General features: G+C 46.9%; 1 protein-coding gene across 17 annotated transcripts in view; it reads left to right on the forward strand.

The window, feature by feature from the left end:
* The window catches only part of NRXN1 (neurexin 1), a 1,556,457-nt gene that overhangs the window by 948,218 nt on the left and 581,244 nt on the right, over nucleotides 1-26,995 (forward strand). For all 17 annotated transcript variants that reach the window (XM_086927741.1, XM_086927742.1, XM_086927749.1 and 14 more), the window contains 2 exons: nucleotides 3,485-3,866; nucleotides 5,865-6,055. In XM_086927741.1, coding sequence (XP_086783867.1) covers nucleotides 3,485-3,866; nucleotides 5,865-6,055 — 573 coding nt within the window. The remainder of the gene's footprint in view (nucleotides 1-3,484; nucleotides 3,867-5,864; nucleotides 6,056-26,995) is intronic.

Here is a 26,995-nt window from a genome sequence, read left to right on the forward strand (position 1 = left end):
AACAGTTTTAATCGCAAACCTCAGGGGTACAAGCTTGGACATTCGGTCTCATTCTCAAAAGATACTATGGGAATCCTTGCCATTGATTCCTCCATATAGGTTAGTCTTCGACTCCATTGGTAGGTGACCTTTGTTCTTGCCCTAATGTTCTACTTGCAGATCATTTTGACTGAGAGAAGTGTGGAGTTGGAAAACGCTTGGTCAGCTTCACAGCAGTCCACCTCAGAGTTGGAGAGATTTGTTCGACTCAACTGGACAATTCCTTAGTAAATGTAAATGTAAATGTATTTGAGCTTGTATAGCGCACAGCTACCCACAAAGGGTTTCCTGGCGCTTGCTTAGGGAACCCGTCCTGGTATTCCCCTGTGAGATAACCCTGGCAGGGTATCCACAAGGTGAAAGCCAGGCATCCCGCCGTGAGGGGCCGTTGTGGAGATTAAGCAAGCTATTGCCCAGAGTCGCAGAGTGTGAACCCGTGAGTTGAGAAGGCACCGGAGCGAGAATTATCGAGTCCGTGGAATTTTTTGAGCCCAAGACCCGCCGAGGCGGGGAATTGAACCCTGGTCCAGGGCCGATCTCAGCTTCCGGGTCTGCCGCCTCTAACCCCTGAGCCACACTTCTCCACTGTGTGGATTAGTGGGCTGCAGCCCTTGAGGGCCAGGTTTGACAGGTGCCTCTGTCACATTCCCCAGCTCCCGGAGGTTGGGGAGGCTTAAATAGGGAGAGAAAGAGAGGGAGAGAGGGGAAAGGTAAAGAGAAAGCGATCAGAGAGGGAGGGAAGGGAGAGAGTATGAATGGATAGAGTGTTAGCGCTAGAAGACGAAGGAATATGGCTGGTTTGAGCATTTTTGCCTTCTTTTTGTTCCCCAGAACTTAGTTTATCAAACAATAGACCTTCAAAAGAGGTTTCAACATCATGATGCTGTACACAGACCATTAACAATTAGAAACAATAGAAAACATATTTTTATGTTGTGATATGACTATTATTAATTATTTTCAGATTAAAGAAATTTGAGCATACACACTCCTTATAATGTTTTTAAGACTATTCTCAGAAAACATGTGTAACATTTCAGGGACAAATAAGGAGTTATGAGGAATAAAAAGCAACAGTGCTATAGATGACACATATGCTTGTAAATCTATCAGTAATCTGCAGTAGACTAGAGAATATCAACCAGAGAAATTACAGAAGTGTACATATTGAGGAGAATTTTTATAAATAAATGCCTTCATCATGATCTTAGCCCATCTACAAAGAGTTTGATTGGGTGATTGAACTAGAAATTCAAAGAGAATGTTAGCGCAGTTGCTAAAATATGCATAGCATAATAGTAGAGGTATCTAATGTCATTGGCATTATATCATTTTCCTGTGGACAGGTATGCTAGAGGTGATCAACAATGTAAAAATCAATCTGAAACCACTGTGAAGAAACGATTCACCCCAAAATGTTATGCAAAGTCTCTTCTAGACACTACTATCCTGTTATCTGTTCAATGGTCATCAAATGATCCCGCGTTCATGTTTGCCAAACATAGAACATATATCATTCATTTTAGCAGCAGACTGCATTTCCATTTTGTAAAAAGATTGGTGAAATTTAATCTTCCATTGATTATGACTCAAACCACCTTATCATTTGGGTCTTTACTCAAAATCAAGACCTATCCCAAACCTTTTGTGGGAGGAGCAAAGAACTGACATCGAACCCGTGCTATTAAAATGTAGGCACACTAAAAAATAACACAGGCACTCTAGTTGTGTCTTTTTAAAAGCACTGGGATGCAATTTAATAACAACAGTACGACACATCCGTGTGATTTCACCAGCACTGGCCCACAATTGGCAGCCATGAGCCAACGCAGGCACCCTTGCGTCATATTGCAAGAGCACCTGCATTACAGGGATAATTGTTTTTGGGACGCCTTCTTGCACAAAACAATAGTTGATGGCATTTTCCTCTTTCTATGTGTGCTACATTCTGCAGCATGCATTTAACAAGGAAAAAACGAGGAGAAATAAAAGTATTTCTCCTTGTTGTGCCACTTGTCTGCTTCCCCTGGGGAGGTGTAGGATTCTGACGCATTCCCAGCTTTACAACATTTTTAAATCTGGGAATGAGTTAGTTTCCATTGATGTTGCATGGGAACAGCCACAGAAACACCCATGTAATGCCCCATTTATGCAGAGTAATGCGTGAAAGCGGCCAATAATTACAAGGCCATGAAAAGTCACGAAGGGTGACTTTACATGGCCTTTTCAAATAGAAGCAGGCACACTGCTCTGCCGGTGCATCAAAAAAGTGACACACCAGAGGTGCAATAGCCTTGTAAATGAGGCCCACTGGTCCCAGGTTACAAAGTAATCATGTAAAACAGAGCCACAAGTAAGGTTGCTGTGCTTCATTGAGTGACCCAGACAGAGCAGAACAGCATCAAGTCTAATAAGATGTACTACTGTTCTACTCTCTCCCTGCAGGGGCACACGTTAAGATGCCATGCTCCAACGTATTCACCATTGTGCCAAACTACTAGGAGGTCTTCGTTTTTGGTACCCATGGAATTTGAGGAGGAAGGGGGCCCAACTAGAGATTGAGGCATTTCCCTCTTTGTATTTGTGCTGTAGGATGCAGCACATGTACAAAGAGGAAAAAACGAGAATAAATGAAGATGTTTCTCTTCATTACACATGCTCAGGGTGGTGCAGGATTTTTATACAAATCCTTGTCTACAGGTATTTGTAGATAGGGATTTGCATCAAAAAGCATAGGTGGTTGCATAAGAACACCTATTCACCATCCATGTAACACCCCTTGATGAAAAGATATGTAATGCAACGCAGTGCTCATCTTTGCTTTACTTTTGATTATAATCCACTGCAAATTGTGATTTGTGTTGGATTGTAAACCTAAACCTAATACTTTACACCAGGTTTGTGTTAAAAATGCAATACAAACCTGGCTCAAAGTCCTTGTATCTCTGTCTCTCAATGTTCCATCTTTCACTATGGGGCATATGCTCATGACATGACTTCATTCGGTTATGACTGATTCACTTTTGGAATTGCTTCTTATTTTTATGCCAGCCAAGATGGCGCCACACAACACTAAAATCCTTGTCAATGTTTGGTCAGTAATTTTAATGACACAATTATTCTTCCTACAATACAGAGATCCCAAATTGCCTCTTTTTTATCAATGGGAAGTGAGAGCAGGTAGTGTTTTTGTCAATACTACATGGATGGTGAAATACTCAATACACATTATCTATAAGAATAGTGTAAACAATTAACTGAATACAACAACCAGGAAAGGTGGACAAAACCTCATTTAACTTTTTTTAATATTATTATCATTGGGTCTTTTATTTTGCTTTCTTTTTATTCAACTGTGTTAAAATAAAGTAAATTAATTTGTTTCTAGATTGCGTGTTACTAAATTTTAAGGCACTAACATTCTTTAATTCTTATTGTTTTTTAGGTCAAATGGCAGGTGACCATACAAGGCTGGAGTTCCATAACATTGAGTCTGGAATAATAACAGAGCGTCGATATCTGTCTGCTGTCCCTTCCAATTTCATTGGCCATCTACAGAGCTTAACATTCAATGGCATGCCATACATTGACTTGTGTAAAAATGGTGACATAGACTATTGTGAACTCAATGCCCGCTTCGGGTTCCGAAATATCATAGCTGACCCAGTCACATTTAAGACAAAAGCAAGCTATGTTGCACTGTCCACACTTCAAGCCTACACATCCATGCACCTTTTCTTCCAGTTCAAGACAACATCACCAGATGGTCTCATCCTGTACAACAGCGGCGATGGCAATGATTTTATTGTAGTGGAATTGGTGAAAGGGTATGTATACACGAAATAAAACATCCTATTGAGTCAAATTGGTACCATTTTGCCTTAAACTGATGGGAAAGTTATGATTTGGTTATTAAGAAAGACTGGAAAGCTTCCAGACCATTTCACTCCTGTCAAACATGCTGTAGAACAGAATGTCAAGTTATTGCAGCATTTGCAAATATGCAGCATTTACAACAAAGTTGACTATCCCAAGCAAACCGTATATTTCACACATTTTTAATATACTTATTTAAAGTTTTGTGGTTCAGGCTATTCGGATTTTGGGCCTGATTTTCCAAGGCTGCCTACAGTTTTGAGCAATGTGCACATTTGAGCAAGTTTACTACTTTTTGACTATTCACAAAATCTGAGTGTGGCATCACTTCAAAATTGTAACTTGTATGTCTCCACCAAATTGAAGGACCTGGGGGCTGTTCACAAATGGTAGGGGCTGTTCACAAAGTTAACTTGCACTTTTCAGTATGTTAGACATGTAGTTTACTCTTACACTTTTGAGTAACCTGAAACTCGGATTTTGTGAGTAGCCATCAGTAGTAAAGTTGCTCAAAAGTGTTAATTAAATAAGATAAACTGCACAGGAGAAAATGTATGTAATGATATTAAAAAATCTGACAAGCAAAAAAAAATATTTCTATCTCTGCGATCTCCAGGGTAGAGCATACTGGAGCAGTACTACCTTCTTGAAATGGTAACACACTTTTATATAGGGGTGCTAGCCACTGAATGGCAGTGAAATTGGCAGTGAAGTCCTCCCTTTAAAGAAGATCAATGAAATCTTTGAAACAAGCACACTATTTAATGCATAAATCAATATTTACAAACAGTGATGAGCGAAATCATCAACCTCTAACAGTTCTTTTGTCAAAATGCATTTCATGATCAGAGGGGTTTCTATCTTCGTAGGGCTAAAATATTCAGTCAAAAGTAACAATTTACTACTTAATTGATGAGGCAATCTTTTAACAAAGCCTGCCCTTTTTCAGTGTAATGCTCTATTCACATTTAGTTTGCAAAATTATTTTATAGTAAAAAATGGCTGTAAAATGAAACCTAGTGATAGACATAGGAGACAATTTTTTGCCTTGAGTCGATGAGTTAGAAAAATCTACTAATTGTTTTTAACAGTGATGCCAATAACAATAGTAATATTGTTTTATCTTTCATATTTGTATTAGAGGATCGGACTCAAAAATCTACTTTCTTTTCCTGCTTTAGTTAGTTGCAGCCTATATTCTTTATTTTATTGCAATGCTTCACTCCATATTGAAGCAAAAAATGGTTACATCTTCTACTTCATGGGGAAAAAAGCATCTGAGGTGAAAGCCAATTTTTTTTTTTTTTTAGTTCTCTGAATTGGTTAAACAAATTGAATGCTCACTTAAGTTGGCATTAAAAATCGCGGCCTTATGGCATCAGAAGTTATCATGTGATCCCTGAGAGACATTACGTCCTGAACATATAGGCCACCATCAGTTCATGTGAAGGAATGATTGTCGTCTAGCTGCATCCTGTGACTATGTTCTATTGAAGTGGGAATCTCTACTTGTTAAGGCAGAAATTACCTTTAGGGAACAATTTTTCAATCGGATGATATTTTTATATCAGCATTCTGGCACCATACCATTCCATTGTAAACTTTTCTCCACATGGCTATTTGCCTGGATGTAAGCAGAGTGCCAAGCACTTATTATACACTTCTATGCAGGATTATGTTACATAACATACCAAATCTGCTGATTACCCCTGTCAAATGAAGGCTGGGAAGTCTTATGGATAGAAAACTTTGATTGTAAATAAATGCTGAACTCAGTAACCTTCAACCAAATCTTGGTAACCTGACTGCTTCTTCTACCTTTTGTAATGTAGCATACTAAGAATACAATTTGTTTTAGAAGAAAGAAAATTGAATCTAACTGCTTTGGTCAACATTAGCATAATGAAATAATTGTGGGTATTCTAATACTATTTTACTTTTATGTTTAGGTATCTGCATTATGTGTTTGATCTTGGTAATGGTGCCAATCTCATTAAAGGAAGCTCTAACAAACCCCTCAATGACCATCACTGGCACAATGTAATGATTTCCAGGGACACAAACAACCTTCATACTGTAAAGATTGATACCAAAATAACAACTCAAAGCACAGCAGGAGCCAGAAATCTGGACCTTAAAAGTGAGTATGGTTATTTTATTTTAATGCTGATAGATCAATAATAATCATGATTTGCAGCATATACATTTGCCTACGTTGTATATATATATGTAACACCCTCTGATTAAAATTCAAATGATGCACACCTGGACATCAGGCATGATAACACAGAAAACAGTGATGATGTAGTCTATTGCTGCCCCAACATTAAGGCATGGATATCAATAGTAAACCACAAGGTCAACATGCAACATACTGAATTAGTCCTATTGACCTAACACATCCAAGGTTCTGTCCCAAGACTGGATTTGTGGAACTGCAGGACCTAATCATCTTCCAAAATGATTCTCAAATCACAGAAATCACTGGACTTTAAACATTCAAATCATGGATTTCACACATGTGAAATCTCTAAATGTTTCAGATTGCAATTGAAGCTACGGAAAAACATAGACTATTTATTCCCCAAAAAAGTTTGTAAATATGCCATACAGGCACTGATGATTTCCCATAGACAGTAATGAAACATACAACTAGTTGGACAACTCAATTCCACATTACCCCTTTAAAAACATTCTCCACCCTACACATAAGTTCATCTCTCAAACAAGAATATTTGGCAGGCAGGCTCACAACCATCCTCAACCAATGAAAATGACTTACTACTGAAGCTCATTGTACCTTTAAGACTGTATGTCTCACATAGAGGGCCATTCCACTAACCCCCATTTATCTCACTCAAAAATGGAAGCATTCTGGTTAAAAGAAAAACATAGGAAATAAAACGGCACTCCTTCTCAAAATACCATGTATCTAAAAGACATGAAAGTAAAACATCCATTTTCAGGTTCCTAGGGACCCTCACGGATAAGTAGTGCGCTTTACAGGTTCACTGATTGATTGATTGAATAGGAAACCAATATAAGAATTTTTTATGTTTCAAGGCAAAAATCAAAGCACCACTAAAAAATATCAGTCTGCAGTTGGTTGGGACCTAGAAATGATTTCAGGTCAACCACGACAGAGAGGTGATAGTATACACAAAGCGGGTTTGTCCAGTCAAAGTTTTTACCTTCTGATGTAGTCTACGTTTTGACAGTCAACATTTTCCAATGGTCTGCGGTCAAAAGCTGAAGATGCTGAGGGTCCCTCAAAGTTCAAGGCATTGTCATCTAGATTCACCTGAAGCCACCGGTTTTGGCACGAAAAACTCATAGTGGAAGAAAGATGTATTTCATAGCCACCAGGGCACTTCAATGCCTCACCCTGTTTTATCCTTTCACTTTTTGACTTTTTGGATCTCAAAATCCTTCTGTAACCAAATCTGAAAGTTGTAGGCAGGCAAGACTTCAAGAGGCAGATAACTTTACTGCTCGACCGACTGAACCTGTTTTGATCACTACAAAAATCTCTGAGTGGAACAAATCTTTTTTTCTTGCCTGCCATGGGTGTGGCCCACCCTGGGAAGCATGAAAACTCTTGGTCAGGTTTCCAAGGGGAGGAAAAAAAATGAAACGTCATGTTTTTGTTTAACTTCTGGGAAGTTTTCTCCTGGTCACACCTGCAACCCATGAGTCCAAAGGGTAACATTCTAGATATTAGGCTACTCCCCAGTCATGGCTCCTTCAATATCCAGCCCTCAGTGGCCAGCTGTGTCATCTCTGAGTCAGGAGTGTTTCTGCTTTTTATGTTCCTGGATCTGACAAGCACCCACTGAAACAATTCCAAATGGCTTTAACCCAAAGTGATTACACCTTCATTTTCATTAGAAGGGGTTTGGTTCTCCCTTATTCACCCCATTAGCTAGATTATTAATACAAAATAGGTTTTACTAAATGGCAACAGCACTTTTCCTTTCCCTTTGTCACTGCAATGCTTTTAAACTGCAGCCCAGTCAGAGCACAGTAGTGCACTTTCTAACACTATGTGTTGTCATAAATTTGGGTTATATATAAATAAACAATGCAGCCCACAGTTGACATTTAAATCCCACTGCACTGGTGCAATTTCTGCACCACCTGCCATCGCCATACAAGAAAGTAAATAAACCAATTGAGTTAAACCAATTTGGAGCACAGCGAATAGCGGTGTCACATTGCCAACAGTCATAATACTGATAAAAATAATGTGAAGGAATGGTGAATCCTGCGTGACTGCGTGCAAAAGGTGACATTCTTACAGTTAGAAACCTATAATTCCTAAATAACATTTTCCTATGCATCATCAATCAATCAATCAATCAATCAGGCGTTTGCTGAGCTCGACTACTCACCCGTAAGGGTCTCAAGGTGCTGAGGGTGGTGGGGAGTGTGCAGGTTCCAGAACATCAAGGAGGGGGTCTGTCGAAGAGCCAGGTTTTGAGGTGCATTGCGAAGATGGGGAGCGATGTTGTCTATCTGAGGTGCAGCAGAAGGGCATTCCATGCTCCGGCTGAGAGGAAGGAGATGGAGCGGCCTCCCGATCTGTTCTTTCTGGTGCAGGGGACCATGGCGTAGGAGAGCTGGGCTGATCATAGGGACCTTTGGTGTGCGTGGAATTTGAGTCGGCTGTTCAGGTATGCTGGTCCGGTGTCATGGAGGCCTCTTGTGCGTGGGTGAGCATCTTGAAGGTGACTCTTGTCTTGATGGGTAGCCAGTTGAGTGTGCGCAGGTGCTGGGAGATGGGGCAGTGTCCTGGCAGGTTGAGAACTAGTTGTTCAGCGGCGTTCTGGATGTTCTGTAGCTTGCGGGTGAGGTTTTGGTTTATTCCAGCGTAGAGTGCGTTGCCATAGTCGAGTCTGCTAGTGACCAGGGCTTGAGTGACGGTCTTTCTGTGTTCGAGGGGTGTCCATTTTAATGTCTTAAGTGGGAGGCGGAGAGTGTGGAAGCAGGAGGACGAGGCAGAGTTGATCTGGCGGTCCATTTTGAGCTCGGATGATTCCCAGGTTGCCTGCGTGATCCGTGGGGGTGGGCGGGCTTCCGAGGGCGGGGGTCCACCAGGTGTTGACCCAGGCATGAAATGAAATAAAATAAATGAAATTAAATAAAATGAAAATGGGATTTGTAGAGCGCTGCAGCTGCCCTGAGGCGTCCAGGCGCTGGGAAGCTGGGCGTCCAGGCATCAGGGTTTGGGCCCATGATGAGTACTTCTGTTTTGTTTGTGTTTAGTTGAAGGCAGCTATTTTTCATCCATTTGGAAATGGCTTCCAATGCCTTCTCGAAAGTTGTGACTGGCGGTGTTGGGTTCGTTGGATAGGGAGAGGATGCGTTGGGTATTGTCTGCGTATGACACATTGTTGAGTCCGCAGGTTCTGATGATGGGGGCAAGTGGAACCATGTAGACGTTGAAGAGCGTAGGCTGAGGGAGGGCCCCTGGGGGACTTCGCAGGTGGTTGGTGTAGGGCCCTAGAGGAAAGGGGGGAGTCTGACCTGCGACATTCTGCCAGAGAGGAAGGAGCAGATCCAGTCAACGGCCTTATCCTGGATCCCTGCATCGGGGAGTCTGCTTATTAGGGTGCGGTGAGAGACTGTGTCGAACGCCACTGAGTGGTTGAGGAGTGTGAGGACTACTGTTCCTCCTTTGTCCAGTAGGGTGCAGATGTCATCTGTTGTGGTGAGGAGGGCGGGTTCCGTACTGTGTTTTTTTTCTAAAGCGGGATTGGGAGAAGTCAAGGACACAGTGCTCTTCGATGAATGTGGTGAGTTGGCTGTTGATGGCTTTCTCGATGTCTTTCGCTCTGAATGGGAGCAGGGAGATGGGTCTGTAGTTGTTTAGGTCGGTGGGGGCCGCTGAGGGTTTCTTCATGAGGGGATTGAGCTCAGCGTGTTTCCAGTTGTCGGGGGACAGGGCGGTCGCTAGGGAGTGGTTAATGGTGTGGCAGAGCATGGGTGTGATGGTGTTGGCAGACTGTTGAAGATGTGGTGGGGGCAGGGGTCCATGGGGGCCCGGAGTGGATTGACTTCATTGTCTTCAGTGTGTCTTCAGTGGTAAAGGCTGTTCAGTTGTCAGTCGCTGGCTTCAGGGTGTCGGGGGTGGTTGGTGAGGGTTTTGTGTGTTGGTTGTCTTTGTCGAAGTTGTTATAGATGCTCTTGATTTTGTGAAAAGGTCTTGTGAGGGAGGGATGTCAGTAGACTCACTGGTGGGTTGGGGGAACTCCTTGATGATGTTGAAGAGTACTTTGCTGTTGTGCGCCTGTGTGGAGGTTCTGTCTTCAATTGCTTTTTTTCTCAATTTTCTGATGAGTTGGTGGTCGGCGTTTGAGGCGGCTCTGAAGTTGATGTGGGCTTCTGTGAATTTGGTGTTCCTCCAGGTGTTTTTGAGGTGGCGGCAAGTGCATCTGGACTCTTGAAGTTCGGTGGTAAACCATCTGGTTTCTTGGCGTGGGTGTTGTTTTTCTTGAGGGGGCCTATGGTGTTGGTGCTATCTGAGATCCATCAGTGCAGTGTTCGGGCTGCGGTGTTGGGGTCGTGGGGTCGTTGTTTTCCATGATGGTTGGGGGTGGAGTTGATGAGTGAGGAGGTGAGTTGGTCGTCGGTGATTCTGGTCCAGTTTCTTCATGGGACTAGGTGCTGCTGTCTATGGATGGTTGGTATTCTGAAGGTGAAGTGGATGCATCGATGGTCAGTCCATGGGAGTTCAATGGTGTGGCTGAAGGTGATGGAGTTTCATGTTATGAAGGGGGGGTCGAGGGTGTGTCCTACTGAGTGTGTGCGTTTGGTCACGATGTGACGGAGTCCAATGTTGTGGAGGTTGTCCAGGAGGGATGTGGTGTTGGGGTCCAGTTGGTTGTCGAGATGGAAGTTGATGTCTTTCAGCAGGGTGTAGTTTGTGGATGCGATGGCATGCTGAGAGATGATGTCCGTGATGGAGTTGTCAAAAGGTCCACGGGGTCCAGGGGGTCGGTAGATGAGGGTTCCTCGGAGAGTGGTGGTAGGGTTGGCCAGTATCTTGAACTGAGGTTGTTCCATTAGTTCTGTGGGCTCTTTGGGTAGTGTGCTCAAGTGGAGGGTGGATATGTGGATGTTGACAATTCCTCCTCCCGGGCAGGTGGGGCGGAGCTTCCTGGAGATCTTGTATCCTTGGGGAATGGCGATGGCAATGTCCAGTCCCGAGGTGGTGTTCGTCCAGGTTTTGGTGAAGAACGCTTCGTCTGGGGTGTGCTGTCGAAGAGGTCCCAGATTTGGGTGGCATGTTTGTGGAGGGATCAGACGTTGAGGAGGATGCATTGCAGGGTCTTCAGTTCATTTGTGTTCTTGTGGCGGGTTGTGCTGGGTCCGTGTTCTTGCCAGTGCTGTAGGTGTGCCGGCAGCTGTGACAGCTGAAGGGTCCGTGTGTGTCGGACGGTGATGCTAGCTTGCAGTTGTTGTTACAGCCTGGGTTGAGTGCTTCGAGTGCCGCTGGGTTGTAGCGTTGGTGGTTTGGAGATCAAGGGTTTCTGGCGCTGGTTTCAGTCGGGTCACGGACGGGCGCAGATGGGCTAGCCTTTGGTTTGGGGAGGGCTGGACAGCTGAGAGGCGGGAGCAGGGAGGGGAACTTGACTGGGCTGGTCGTGAAGAGGGGGAGGGCTTGCGGGGGCAGCAGCCCGGAAAAAAACTGGCAGAAAAGGGCAGAAAAAAAGGAGAAAGTGGAATACGGCAGAAAAAGTGCTTGAAAATTGGAGGAAAGACACAGAAGGAGAGTGAAAAGAGGAGATTAGAATGGGGGGAAAGCGAGTGAAAATGGAGATAAGACACTGAAGAAGATTGAAAAGGGTGAGATTGAAATGAGGGAAAAACGTCTAAAAACGGAGAGGAAAAGCGGAGCAAGAGAAAAGAGACGGAGGTCCACTGGACCACCAGGGATGAGGCGCAGGTAAAACCTGTGGGTGGAGGAGGGCCTCGAACACCAGCACTCAAGAGTGCAGGGGCTATGGGGAAGGCCTCACTTAATTGTAGAGCTGTGAGGGAGGGAGAGCAATTTCATTGAGAATGAGACAGTGGCCTTGCTCGCCTGTTTCGCAGTAGCCGCCATTAAGTAGGGGTCGGGGGGGCTGGACAGCTGGGAGGCGGGAACGGGGACAGGAACTGGAATGGGCTGGTCGTGCAGGGGGAGGGGCCACGGGGGCAGCAGCAGTGAGGAAAAAACGGGCGTAAAAGGGCCAATAAAATGGGGAAAGAGTGGAATAGGGCAGAAAAAGTGCAAGAAAAGTGGAGGAAAGACACAGAAGGACAGTGAAAGTGGGAGACTGAAATGAGGGAAAAGCGAGTAAAAATGGAGCAAAGACAGAAGGAGAGTGAAAAGGGGGAGATTAAAATGAGGGAAGAGCAAGTGAAAATGGAGGAAAGACACAGAAGGAGAGTGAAAGGGGGAGATTGCAATGAGGGAAAAAAGAGAGATAAAGGATGAGGCGCAGGTAAAACATGCGGGTGGAGTAGGGCCTCCAACACCAATACTCGAGAGTGCAGGGGCTTTGGGGAAGGCCTCACTTAATGGTGGAGCTGCGAAGGAGGGAGAGCAATTTCAATGACAATGAGTCAGTGGCACTCATTCTCGTTTCCCTTACTTCATTAAATGATTCACATTTCTCTTTTAATGGCTTCACAATGTTTACCTACGTGATATTAGAAATATTGTGACCATATTTGCATACTCCCCTGATAGCTGACCATGTGGCTGTGGATAGTCTGCACTGCAGAAAACCTACAGTCGTACACAGGATATCTGTGTAGTGTTGCAAATATATTTTGGTTTCTTCATTTGTTAATATGGAGACATCTCTTGCCTTTCAATCCATGAAACATTGCGATGACCTGTTAATATCCAAAACTTTCTACATGAAGCACTGCTAGATCTTTGAGACAAACTAATTGGAAGTACAGAGACATGTGCGAAAACAAAGGTTTATTATTCAAAAATTACTACTTCTGGTTGGGTAAGCCATTTGCATTAATTTCACAGACAACCGCTCCCCTTCCCTAAGTCCAGTTAATGTCAAATCCTCTCAATTGTCAAAAGTGTTCTACATTTTTGGGGAACATCTACATTGATTAGAAACATTTTCACAACGCACAACTCCACTGATTCTGTTTTGTGAATCAGGTAGTAATTGTTCAGCTCAAGTTAGGAACCTTATATTCACATAAACTGGATTTACAGATGGGAAGGCATTACATGTGGGAAAACGAGATTTTAAGATGCTACTATTTAGGTAATATCATGCACTCATTAAATTGTAACTGGGTTTTGTGATAGGGTGAATATGAAATTACCCAACATCTACATTTGCTCTTCAATTTAAATCAATGGACAACATCTATATTTGCTCTTCAATTTAAAACAATTGACGGCGTGCACTGTGGTTATTTGCAAAAGCCTATTTTCTTTGAACATTTTTAAAGGAAGTTAGTCACATTTTCAATTCATCTTTTGATCCTTTTTATCACACAAATATGCAACGAAACCACTCCTTGTCCACATTATTTTTAATCGTGAGGAAAGAAAGACCTGCAAAGCCTTACACATATATGACCGCATGGTGGCGACGTCGAACCTTTATGTAATTCTAATACTCTACGGGAAACACTTCCCTGCTGCTCTTGATCCATGCGGCATGCTAAATATTCAAATGTTCCTATTTTTTCTTTCTTTTTAGTATTTTGTCACACACAAAGGAGGATGTTTTTAAAATAATAGCCATGCTAGCGTGCAGCAAGAATTCTTTGTTCCCGTGAATTTCAATTTTAAAATAACCATGCGATTATTTATTTATATGTTAACCACGCATTGCTACACAGAAGGAGGCGTGTGGAAATGACTCTATCTGTCAAATGTAAGCGATCTGTCAGCGCTATTAACTCATTATGCACCGCAGAGTGCCCTGCACCATAGGCTTGGGATGCCTCATGCTCACCTTAAATAGATTTGCATTAATTGTGCCAAATAGGGCATTCAGCTATGAGAGTGTAGCCCATGGTGGGGACCACCTTCGTGTTCTTTGTAACAGCTTTGGCAGAACAGCAAAAGAGAGTCAATCAAAATGATAGTATATGCGTCACTACTCGTCCTGGTTAACAACATTAAGGGGCAGATTTATGATGCCCTTGCGCCACAATTGCGTAACTTTATGTGACACAACTGCGGCGCAAACAATGCGCCCTATTTACAACATGAAGCATCTAGGAGATGCGTCACGTTGTAAAGCACTGCGCCATAAGGAGGCGTTCCTGCGCAGGGGGGGGGGGGGGGGGCGTTCCTGCGCAGGAACGCCTCCTGAAAGTGGCTGAGTGAAATCTATGAGATTTCACTCAGTCACTTTCAGGCCAATGCTGCGTCAAAACCCTGCGCCTGCTTGAAGCAGGCGTAGGTCTTGATGCAGCATTGTGTAGATGCGGCACCCCCGAGCCTTGCTGGAGCTGCGTCACGCTTGCGACGCAACTCCAGCAATGCAACACATTTCCGGCACAGATGCGTCCCGCATCTGTGTTGTTTTTGCACCATGGTGCGCTGCATTATAAATGCGGTGCACCATGGGTGGCGGAGCTGTGGTGCACTGTGGCGCACGTTAACTGGCGCATCCCTGGGGATGCGCCAGTTAACATAAATCTGACCCTAAGTACTTTAATTTATGAGCACACAAAAGCTCCAGTGTTAAAACAATCGACAAAATCAGCTAATAAAATAAATAGGGCCCCATAATGACCTGGTCAGAGATATCATGAGGTAAACCTTCCGTAGAGACATTTTGTTATGGCAGAGTTGCAGTATTACCCCTGCTAGATGAGTTTTGCTTTTGTTTTGTTTTTGTTTAGCCAGTTCTAAATTTGGATTTTGCTAGATGGCAAAATCACATGTATTTCCACTTTGTGACCAAGTGATCTTCTACTAATTGCTTCGGGGATTTGTTGGAAGATATTCTAGGGGCGAAGACCTTGGGTCCAACATCAATTTGCATCCAACTTTGAGTACAAAAATAAATTAAAAAAGCTGTTTGCTCTTTAAGTCAGATTTAGAGGAGCCCGATAGATTGATGAATATTGTTGACAAACATTAAGACATTATTGTTCAAAACACTTGAGGGAAATTCTAGGTAAACTGTGCAAGGGATAGCGATGGAATCAACAGGTTAAACCTAAAATTAATGGAAGAAAAGGCGCATTAAGGGAACAGACAATGTAATGTGAAAAATCAGATCCATTTTTAACAATAGCTGAGAAAGATTTTTTTTAAATTAAATACTCTCACGATTGTGGCACGAGTGTTTTGGTTGAAACGTAGAAGCATACAATTAGGGGGTACATAAGTTAGGTTTCATTATTCTATGGCCATCTATATAATTGACATCATCTAGTGCTAATGTATTGAAAGTTCTCAGGGTTATAAAAAGAATATCCGGTAGAAGAGCTTTCCCAGTACTCACAGCTAAGCTCTGAAACCTTATCCCTTCTTCCATCAGAGGAGTTAGTTCTCACTTGAAATTTAAGAACCATTTGAAAAGTAGGCTGTCAACCAGTTTCTCTTTGTGCTTATCTCTCTTTCTTTATATGCTACTGCTGAATCAAGCAATCACAAAATAAATAAATTAACCACCAGTCTGTGGTGGAGAAAATGTGTTGGGCAGGTGTGCATCCCAAGGTATGCTTGCTCTCCCCACCAATTGCATGTACGTTTATATGCTGATTCCTATCAGGGTGAAGAGCAACATAACGGTGTGAGAGATGCCTCTTCAGAGATTCACTCCCTCCTCTTTTTTAAATTGGGCGTCAGCATTTCAGATCCTGCAATGTACACTCAGGATGGCTTGCCGCTATGAGAGGTTTGCTGATTTCAGCTCATTTTTTTTACCACAGTCCCACAAGAGCTCATAATATTTATCCCTTCTTGGAAGCATCAATAGCTCGAATCTTTCCTGCCCTCCACGGCCCTGTGTTGCTTCATTTAGCTATTTACTGTTCCATCTGAAGTGGTTTCCAGGGGGCTGCCCCTGGGCCAGCGGATTTAAACTCGCCATACTGGGCTCGATACTCTTTTGCTCCGAGTATGTACTTCTTGGGCTGAGTCATTTAACTCTGCTTTACTTACTTGCTAACTTGGTCCTCCGATAGACATTTTTGTGTTGCACTGAGCGGAAAGAGAGTTAGCATTTCTTGTCCAATCAATTAATTAACAGTGCAAACAATTTGGTTGCACAATGAGGGTGTTTATTACAAAATGGAGATTAAATTCAAATAGATCACTCTCAATATCATACTATAAAAATACATTATTGCAACAGGGAGGCCTAGCCTCCTAAAGAAAATTAATTGGACAAGAATCAACCATACAAGCAGCTCTGTAGATGCAAAACAAAACAACAACATTGGAATCTGATGCTTGGAACATAATCTAGTTTAGTCTTTCTTATGGATTAGCAATTTAATCCTGTTTGATACAAAATAAGACACATCATTTCCATGGAGCAAATGTAACAAAGACAAAAGGGCGTACAAGAGTACAATGAGTACAACAGCACTACAACCGCTGCAGCAGATGCAGTGTAGAAGCTTGGTCAGGAGTCTTCAAAGTGTCTTAAAGTGTTGGTGTAAACCAGACGCGGGGAACTTAACGTGACATAGGGAAATGTCTCTAAGAGCCTGTTTAAGGGGTCCTGGGATCTTGGGGATTGGGAAATAGAGAAAATGGTTCAGGTCGGAGTGCAGAGGAAGGCTGTGAAAAGAGCCATTAGAGAAACACTAACAAAGGAGTTCAGCATGAGATGTAAGAAAGTCCGAAGTCATTTGCCTCTCCGTCCAGGGCATTCGATAAGATATAATCGATAGAGTTTATCGTCAATTCCACTTTTGGTATGTCAGAAATAATAATCCATTGTATTTGTTTCAAAGTCTATATTGTTGCACATGGTATTCAGACAGTAACACAGCTGTAAAGTCACACACTAAACATGGGAAGATCCTCTCGGTCACACACTTATGGGAAAAGACTACAATCCATTGTTTGTCCACAGGGATCTCATGTGCTCATCATCAGATTCAATTCTCAAACATGTATCTACAAAAAATGTATCAATTCAAGCTAACAGTTGGTGAGAACTCCTGCAAAGGAAAGCAAGTCAGCAAAATGTAGAAACGGAAAGAATTCTCATGGGAACAAAAGTCAGGCTTGTAGTGTAAACAGCTAACTTAAAGCATTACATCTATAGTGCACCCTTTTATATGCATATGCACATTTAAACACACAAGCACATACAATATTTCTTTAATACCTTTAGTCTAGTAAATCATGTAGCAAGCAATGAAACTGCATAACTGTAGGGATACTGGAGAACTGCATTCATAAGTATATATGTGTAAGATTAATGCATACATTGATGGACTTTCATCCCTTAATCTACTTTAGCAACCTCCATATATAAGGATCATTTAGAGTGATGAACACATTTTCTAGCTGTTACACAGACTAAGGCGCCTATTAGGATGGAGGACGGACCTGCGCCTGTCCGCCACCACCGAGGTGGAGGGACCGTCCGCAGGGGCAATTCCTCTGGTGGAATTAGGATGTGACCGCCACCCGGGCGGTCACATCCCGTATATTTAACATTGCGGCGGGTGCTGCACCCGCCGCAAAGTTAAATATGCATGCTGTGCATTTGCATGCAGAAAGCGGCAGGCACCGCGCGTTGCCTGACGCATTGTGCATGCAAACGCAGGGGGGTGCCATAGGTACCCCCCATGTGCACCCCCCAGCACCCCTTCACCCTGGGGGCCCGCAACAGGCCCCCAAAGAAAAGACCGTATGCCTTTCCGTGGCGGCATTGCCGCCACGGAAAGGCATGTCCTGAAGCACATCCTAATATGGCTGGCGGTGTCTGATAGACACCGCCACCATATTAGAGCTTTTCCGCCGCTGTCGGCTTCCGTCTCCCCGTCCGCCGATGACCCCCCAGCCATCCTAATGTGGCGGGGGTCTTTTCATTCACCGCAGCGGTGAATCCGCATCCTCCTGTCCTGACGGTGGCTTCCGCCGGCCCGGAGGATGCGGATTCACCGCAATCCTAATCGAGCCCTAAGTTGCACACAATTTTGAATCAAGTGGAAAAGGTTCAACAATGAAATGAAAGGATGGTTTAAAGTGAACCACACATTATGATGTCTCATCATTCAGTACGACACCTGTTATTTCTTATAAATCTCTTTTACTGATTATAATTATATAAATGTCTTAATACATCATCTACTTTGTTAAAAATTCTTTCTATTTTAAAGGCCTTTTAGTAACAAAGACAGATTCTACGTTAATCATTAATTGCATTTCTCTCAACATTAGTAAAACATTAAGGGCCCGATGTAGGTAATCCCAGATTACCGATTCTTAAATACCGAATGTTGGACCCGGGCCCTTATGGCTGGTTCACCCCTGAACTTTTTGCTTTTGATGGCGACCTGGTGTTCATGATTTCTGGCTTGGCGCACTTTTTCCCTGGGTCCCAGAGTGAAAGTGCGTGCGTGTAGTATGGCTGGCCTGCCCTCCCATAGGAATGCATGGGGAATGTGTGTGTCCCTAGTAGTTCCTGATGCGTGGGGAGTGCAGGCTCGAGTTTGGTATGCCTGAACTCGTGAGAGTGAATGCTGCAAGATGGTGTCTGCGGCATGCGTGTGTCTAGTTGGGAAGTGCTACTTCTGGACATTGAGATATGTGTGCAGTGAGGGTGCTGGAGCGTGATTGGCTGGAGCTGGCTGGCATGCCAGGCTCCAGGAAGTCTGGATGGGTCTGCCCGGTGGTGAGAGGGAGATTAGCATGAGTGATGTGTGGGAGGAGTGTACCTGTGTCCTGGATGGGCTGGGTTTTCCCCACACAATGCTGGCTCCGCCCCCCTGTGGTGTGTCTAACGACCCTAGCCTCCCCAGTGAATGAAAGGGGTGGTTGGCCCATCAAGAGTACTCCAGAACCAGTTGCAACTGGTTTCTCCCCCACCCTGCACATTGTGACAAAGGATTTCAGTGTATAAAAATGGGGCTGTGTCCCCACTGAAATTGTTCTCTTCTAGGATCTTGAGGGGGCTGCTGCTGCTGCTGGGGCCAGGAGGAACCGCCACTTGGACTGCCTCCCTGCCTGGAGGGCCAGTGAGCCGGCCCCTGGCCCAGCCTTGCCCCCCTGCCTACCTAAGGACCTTTGCTGGGACCCTGCCCTGCTGAGGGCAGCTGGAAGCGCTGTGCTGGTGTTCCCTGCCTGGGAGCACGTTGAACTTGCCCTGGAAGCGCTTCGTTGGCCTTTTGGCGCTTGAGAGCGCTTTATTAATTGTCCTAGCGCTGGTGAGCGCTTTTGGTGCACAGCCGGTGCCCACCCGGCATTTGGCCGCCTGATCTGCCGATTCGCGGCGAGTAACGAGTGCCGCCTCGCTTTACTCCTGATTCGAAGGCCGGTGCCACCCGGCATTGCCCCGTGGAGTTATTCAGTGATTGAAGCCGGTGCCCACCCGGCATTGCCCGTAATCACCGCCGCAGCCCGGGAGCACTGGAAACTGTTGCCGGGCCGCCGCTCTGCCTGCAGCGACCCGGAAGTCCCGCCTCCTGACCCCCAGGGCCGCGCTGCCATTGGCGGCCCCGGCGGTAGTCAGGCGGCGTGTGGAGGAGACAGGGCCAGGCGGGAGCACGAGGGGAGCAGCCGGCTCCGTCCTCGAAGCTCCCCGTGTGAGGAGGAGCAGCGCGGGAAGAAGAAGACCGGCACCTGTCCCCCACCGAGGCTCCAAGAAAGTGAGGAGAGCCCCGGGGAGAGGGGAAGCGCCGGCGGAGCATAGACGCCGCCGAGACCCAGCGCGACAGCAGGAACCCGGTGAGTGAAGTCCGGTTTTGTGTTGCTGACAGGGGGCGTCGGAGCACAGTACTGGTGCCGCCCCCCTCTCCTGGCTGGTGCTATCTTCCCAAGTCCCCCGAGCGGGACGCCACCATAGCGGGAGCATTTCTAGAGAGCCCACGAGGCTCGAGCAGGGCATTTGAGATACCGAGCCCCCGAGAGGGACTCCACCGACGCCCACATCCGTGACTAGCCCCGAGAAGGCTCCAGCCCACATTTATTTTGCGAGTCCAGCGAGGCTCATGGCCCACATCGAGAGAGAGCCCTGAGAGAGGCTCTGGGGGCATTGTCCTTGATTTAGAGCGCTGGAGCTCTAATTGCCTATTTCCTTTGGCCCCATTGTTGTCCTGAGTCCACGAGGCTCCAACGTTGGCATCCTGGGTATTTACAACTGTCCAGCACTTAGTGGACAGTTGCTACGTTTAGGCTGGGTGTACTTTTGGCTTATTATAGCCTGCCCCTGACATTGAGACACAGGGACTGCCACAGGTTGTGGCTCATGTGAAGTTTTGCGCAATTGCTTGTGCTCGCACCGCTGAATGTGTTCTGAAACATCATGTGTCTTTCCTTGCATACACCGCTGAATGTAGGTACTGCATCATGTGTTGTCTTGTGCTCGCACCTCTGAATGTGTTTGGATCCATCATGTGTCTTTCTTCCCTACACCGCTGAATGTTAATGCATCATGTGTAATGTGCCTATGCTTATGCCCCTAGATGTTGGTGATTCCTAGGGGGTGGCTTTTCTCCTAGTACAGGTGTTGCTAGTTGAGGTCTTTTGTTCCCTGCGCAATAGTTGCCTAAGGTGGTTAGGGTTGCGTAGGAGGTTCTGATGCTCTACCAGTGATTACTGGTTGTGTGTTAATTTGTGATACACGTTTATTTTGGTTCTAAAAGTATTCTATGTGCTAATTACTATTCCTAAAAAGTGATGATTCCTGACAGTGGTCCAGGTGGCCCTGTCTTGTAAATATTCCCCTTGTAAAATTCTGCCCGTGCCTGTTGGCACAGTGTAACAAAATGTATGTTTTATCTAATGTGTTTTTGATATAATACAAAGGCTATTTTTCTATAACCTTGTGTGGAGTTTTCCTTTGTGGTGGGCCTTGGGTGTTGTTACTGGGTGCGCGCGCAAACACTTAACCTACATAGCCTCCAAGTTTAGCCTTGACTGCTCGCGCCACGTTACCTAGAGGGCGAGAGAGGGGTTATCTTGGTGTGTGACTCCCTTGCCCTGACACTTAGAAATGGCGATCCCTGACTGACCTCGACGCGAGTCTTGGCCGGCCAGGGTCCCGTTTCTAACATTGGTGGCAGCGGTGCCACCAATGTTAGAAACGGGACCCTGGCCGGCCAAGACTCGTTTCTAACATTGGTGGCAGGCGGTGTGGATCCGGATTTGTGTTTGCCTTGTACTGCAGTGGCAACAAACCACACTACAAAGCTCTGCATTTTAGATAATTACATGTTGGGGATTATTGTCCTTTGAAGTTCTAGTATTTCTTTTTCCAAAGAGTGTCCAGTACATTTGTCCCCTGCCCTGCTCCCAGAGTTTGGTACCTGTGTCACGTGTGGTCAGGTTGAGAAATCAGGGGTGGTAAAAACTGCCTTACCGGTCCGAGGGGGGGGTGTGCGTGGATGAATGGTGTGTTGCCTGGACAGATTAGTGTGAGTTCTCTCTAATAGGGAGCTTGCTGAAATACTTTGAACCGTGTGCTCTTGCTTCAGCTCTGACAGTTAAGTCCCCTGTGTTGCACGTGTCTGTGAGCATCCTGTCAAGATGGAATCTCCTTTTAACCTCTGTGGTCTGTTTAAGTACAGTATGCATGAGTTGGTACGGTTATGTAAGGAGAGAGACATCCCAGTGAGTGAGTCAGACACCCAGTCCAAGCTTAGGGATAACATGATCCTGTGGCAGAAGAGTGACTGGGAGCGTGAGCACTGTGAGAGGGAGAGGGCCCGGACCGCGCACCATGAGGGTGGTGGGTCTGAGGGGAGCCCTGAAGAGTCTGATGTGGAGAGTGAGGATGACAGTGGATGGGCGCCAGCAGAGAGCGAGTACCCCCTAGATAGGGAGTCCCTTGCTGGGTCCAGTGTCAGATGTAGCACCCCATCCCTTTCCCTGTCCCCAGAGGAGTGGGTGGATAGGAGAGAAGAGAGGGAGCACCAGTTGGCCATGGAGAAGCTCAGGTTAGAGCATGTCAGAGAGATGGCGCAGCTGGGTGTGAATGAGTGGACTGCAGAGGCTGAGAGGGCCTTGGCCAGGGAGAAGATAGCCCTAGAGGGTAGGTTATCCCCTGACCGCAGTTATAGTTTTCTGGATTCCCCAGGGAGGGTTGGATCCAGTGGTGGCAGCAAGAGAGAGTTTGGTGCGGGAAGTGCCATGCCCCGTTTCCAAAGAGTGGTACCTTGTTCCCGAGAGGACACATACAGGTTGAAGTTCAGAGGCAGTAGGAGACTGCCTCACCAGGATTGGGGAGATTATGTGGATGATTGTCATGATACCCTGATTGATTGGTTAGAGGTTCATGGGGAACCTGATTTTGATGGACTACACAACCTTGTTATCAGAGAGCAGTTGCTCAATTGTTTTGTGCCAGAGTTGCGCAAACACCTGTCAAGAGGTGACTACGTGAGTCCTTGGGACATTGCAAAGGAAGCAGACCGCTGGGAAGGCGCCAGTGGTTCTGACACGTCATGGGTGAGTGAACCCGAGAGTAGTGGGTTAGGTATCTTCCAGACCAGTGTGGTGGAAGAGGCTCAGAGTAGCCCAGCTAGATCCCAGTGTAGCGAGAGGGGTGAAGGGGCTCACGTCTTGTCTCCGTGGAGTAAGAGTGAGTGGGGGACTGAGTGTTCCCAGGTGCCCGAAACCCAGTCTCAGAACCTGGATGGTTTCTTGAGGGAACACCAGGTTAGGGATCTAGGCTGTCCTGTTAGACCCCTTGAGGGTGATCCCCTAGTGTCTAGAGAACCTGGAGTATCTTTAAATAGTGTTCCAGTGGTTCTAGTGTCCGGCAGTGCCACTCCAGTTGGGGGGGCACGGAAGTCCGAAGTGAGGAGTGATTGGGGGAGTTCCCCAGTGGGAGAACCAGTGGGTCAGGGACTACCCAGTTGGGCGAAGTTCCCGGTAAGTGACCATGGTGACACCACTTCTGTTCTGGGGGATCTTCCCGCACTGTCAGGTGGACAGGGGACGGGAGATCTGCGCCAGACAGACAGTCACACAGCACATGAGTCATGTGTTAGCCTCAGGGGGATGGTGAGTGAGTCCCCAGAAGTCCTGGAGTGCCAGGCAATTATCCCACCTAGAGGTTTAGACCGAAGGTTGGGAGGGCAGGTTCAGGATCGGCCTGACCTGAAGGGTGGGACTTCTGTAACCAGAGTCCTAGCCAGTGCTTCTTCCAGGGGTACCTCTCCAGTTGGGAGGGTGCAGAACTCTGGAAGGGGGTGCAGAGGGTGGGAGAGCCCGCCTCTGACCCCGGCGCAACCTGAGGGGTTAAACCCTGGGTTGGAATGGCGTTCTAGGTGTACACCTCGCAGGAGGTGGAGGAACCCTAGAAGAAGAGGTAGGGGGAGGAGAGCCTTCCCTGAGACTCCTGGTCCGCCTGAGGTTGTAGACCAAAGGCTGGTGAACCGGTGGCAGTCTAGTCCTGTCTTGCAGACAGGGAGAGTGGAGAATGGACACTATGTGCCAGGGGTTACTACCCCCCACTCGGTGAGTAGGCAGGAACCAGTGGTACCTGGGTGGCCCAGGGCCTGGTCCTGGCCGGGGACAGCTGAGGAGTACCAGTGGGGTAGCCCAGTTGTTCCAGATAGTGGTTTGAGAAGGAATCCCAGGGGTTCACAGTGGCGTGGAACAGGACGGTGTCCCGGCAGTGGCGGGCCCGTGTCCTTGTTCTTTCGCCCAAAGCAGGGAAGTCCATCACGGTGGTGATCGGTCTACCCTGCGTTTTGGCTGGAAGGGGGTTGTGTTGGACCCGGGCCCTTATGGCTGGTTCACCCCTGAACTTTTTGCTTTTGATGGCGACCTGGTGTTCATGATTTCTGGCTTGGCGCACTTTTTCCCTGGGTCCCAGAGTGAAAGTGCGTGCGTGTAGTATGGCTGGCCTGCCCTCCCATAGGAATGCATGGGGAATGTGTGTGTCCCTAGTAGTTCCTGATGCGTGGGGAGTGCAGGCTCGAGTTTGGTATGCCTGAACTCGTGAGAGTGAATGCTGCAAGATGGTGTCTGCGGCATGCGTGTGTCTAGTTGGGAAGTGCTACTTCTGGACATTGAGATATGTGTGCAGTGAGGGTGCTGGAGCGTGATTGGCTGGAGCTGGCTGGCATGCCAGGCTCCAGGAAGTCTGGATGGGTCTGCCCGGTGGTGAGAGGGAGATTAGCATGAGTGATGTGTGGGAGGAGTGTACCTGTGTCCTGGATGGGCTGGGTTTTCCCCACACAATGCTGGCTCCGCCCCCCTGTGGTGTGTCTAACGACCCTAGCCTCCCCAGTGAATGAAAGGGGTGGTTGGCCCATCAAGAGTACTCCAGAACCAGTTGCAACTGGTTTCTCCCCCACCCTGCACATTGTGACAAAGGATTTCAGTGTATAAAAATGGGGCTGTGTCCCCACTGAAATTGTTCTCTTCTAGGATCTTGAGGGGGCTGCTGCTGCTGCTGGGGCCAGGAGGAACCGCCACTTGGACTGCCTCCCTGCCTGGAGGGCCAGTGAGCCGGCCCCTGGCCCAGCCTTGCCCCCCTGCCTACCTAAGGACCTTTGCTGGGACCCTGCCCTGCTGAGGGCAGCTGGAAGCGCTGTGCTGGTGTTCCCTGCCTGGGAGCACGTTGAACTTGCCCTGGAAGCGCTTCGTTGGCCTTTTGGCGCTTGAGAGCGCTTTATTAATTGTCCTAGCGCTGGTGAGCGCTTTTGGTGCACAGCCGGTGCCCACCCGGCATTTGGCCGCCTGATCTGCCGATTCGCGGCGAGTAACGAGTGCCGCCTCGCTTTACTCCTGATTCGAAGGCCGGTGCCACCCGGCATTGCCCCGTGGAGTTATTCAGTGATTGAAGCCGGTGCCCACCCGGCATTGCCCGTAATCACCGCCGCAGCCCGGGAGCACTGGAAACTGTTGCCGGGCCGCCGCTCTGCCTGCAGCGACCCGGAAGTCCCGCCTCCTGACCCCCAGGGCCGCGCTGCCATTGGCGGCCCCGGCGGAAGTCAGGCGGCGTGTGGAGGAGACAGGGCCAGGCGGGAGCACGAGGGGAGCAGCCGGCTCCGTCCTCGAAGCTCCCCGTGTGAGGAGGAGCAGCGCGGGAAGAAGAAGACCGGCACCTGTCCCCCACCGAGGCTCCAAGAAAGTGAGGAGAGCCCCGGGGAGAGGGGAAGCGCCGGCGGAGCATAGACGCCGCCGAGACCCAGCGCGACAGCAGGAACCCGGTGAGTGAAGTCCGGTTTTGTGTTGCTGACAGGGGGCGTCGGAGCACAGTACTGGTGCCGCCCCCCTCTCCTGGCTGGTGCTATCTTCCCAAGTCCCCCGAGCGGGACGCCACCATAGCGGGAGCATTTCTAGAGAGCCCACGAGGCTCGAGCAGGGCATTTGAGATACCGAGCCCCCGAGAGGGACTCCACCGACGCCCACATCCGTGACTAGCCCCGAGAAGGCTCCAGCCCACATTTATTTTGCGAGTCCAGCGAGGCTCATGGCCCACATCGAGAGAGAGCCCTGAGAGAGGCTCTGGGGGCATTGTCCTTGATTTAGAGCGCTGGAGCTCTAATTGCCTATTTCCTTTGGCCCCATTGTTGTCCTGAGTCCACGAGGCTCCAACGTTGGCATCCTGGGTATTTACAACTGTCCAGCACTTAGTGGACAGTTGCTACGTTTAGGCTGGGTGTACTTTTGGCTTATTATAGCCTGCCCCTGACATTGAGACACAGGGACTGCCACAGGTTGTGGCTCATGTGAAGTTTTGCGCAATTGCTTGTGCTCGCACCGCTGAATGTGTTCTGAAACATCATGTGTCTTTCCTTGCATACACTGCTGAATGTAGGTACTGCATCATGTGTTGTCTTGTGCTCGCACCTCTGAATGTGTTTGGATCCATCATGTGTCTTTCTTCCCTACACCGCTGAATGTTAATGCATCATGTGTAATGTGCCTATGCTTATGCCCCTAGATGTTGGTGATTCCTAGGGGGTGGCTTTTCTCCTAGTACAGGTGTTGCTAGTTGAGGTCTTTTGTTCCCTGCGCAATAGTTGCCTAAGGTGGTTAGGGTTGCGTAGGAGGTTCTGATGCTCTACCAGTGATTACTGGTTGTGTGTTAATTTGTGATACACGTTTATTTTGGTTCTAAAAGTATTCTATGTGCTAATTACTATTCCTAAAAAGTGATGATTCCTGACAGTGGTCCAGGTGGCCCTGTCTTGTAAATATTCCCCTTGTAAAATTCTGCCCGTGCCTGTTGGCACAGTGTAACAAAATGTATGTTTTATCTAATGTGTTTTTGATATAATACAAAGGCTATTTTTCTATAACCTTGTGTGGAGTTTTCCTTTGTGGTGGGCCTTGGGTGTTGTTACTGGGTGCGCGCGCAAACACTTAACCTACATAGCCTCCAAGTTTAGCCTTGACTGCTCGCGCCACGTTACCTAGAGGGCGAGAGAGGGGTTATCTTGGTGTGTGACTCCCTTGCCCTGACACTTAGAAATGGCGATCCCTGACTGACCTCGACGCGAGTCTTGGCCGGCCAGGGTCCCGTTTCTAACACCGAATCATACCGATTCGGTATTTAAGAACAGGCAAATGGGATGTAGGTATTTTTACTGAAAAAATTACCGAATCGGTAAGATTCCTAATTACCGAATCGGTAAATACCGATTTGGTAATTGCCATTCTTTCCTATGGGCCTTGAGGCCCATAGGAATAAATGCCAATTACCGAATCGGTATTTACCGATTCAGTAAAAGGGGGAAACATTGAAGCGTGGCAGGGTGTCACTTTGACACTCTGTTGCACCCCTCAATTGTGTATGGGTGCACACGTTGCATACATACAGGCCCTAAGGGCATGTATGTCTGCAACTTGGCACTGTTGGAAAAGCAAAAAAAATGCTTTTTCCAAGTTTTTGATTATTTACCACCAACTTGTAGTAGTTGGTAAATAACAAATCCTAAAAGGGGA

Source organism: Lissotriton vulgaris, chromosome 6 (genome assembly GCF_964263255.1).
Source record: "Lissotriton vulgaris chromosome 6, aLisVul1.2, whole genome shotgun sequence".
NCBI classification, from domain to species: domain Eukaryota; kingdom Metazoa; phylum Chordata; class Amphibia; order Caudata; family Salamandridae; genus Lissotriton; species Lissotriton vulgaris.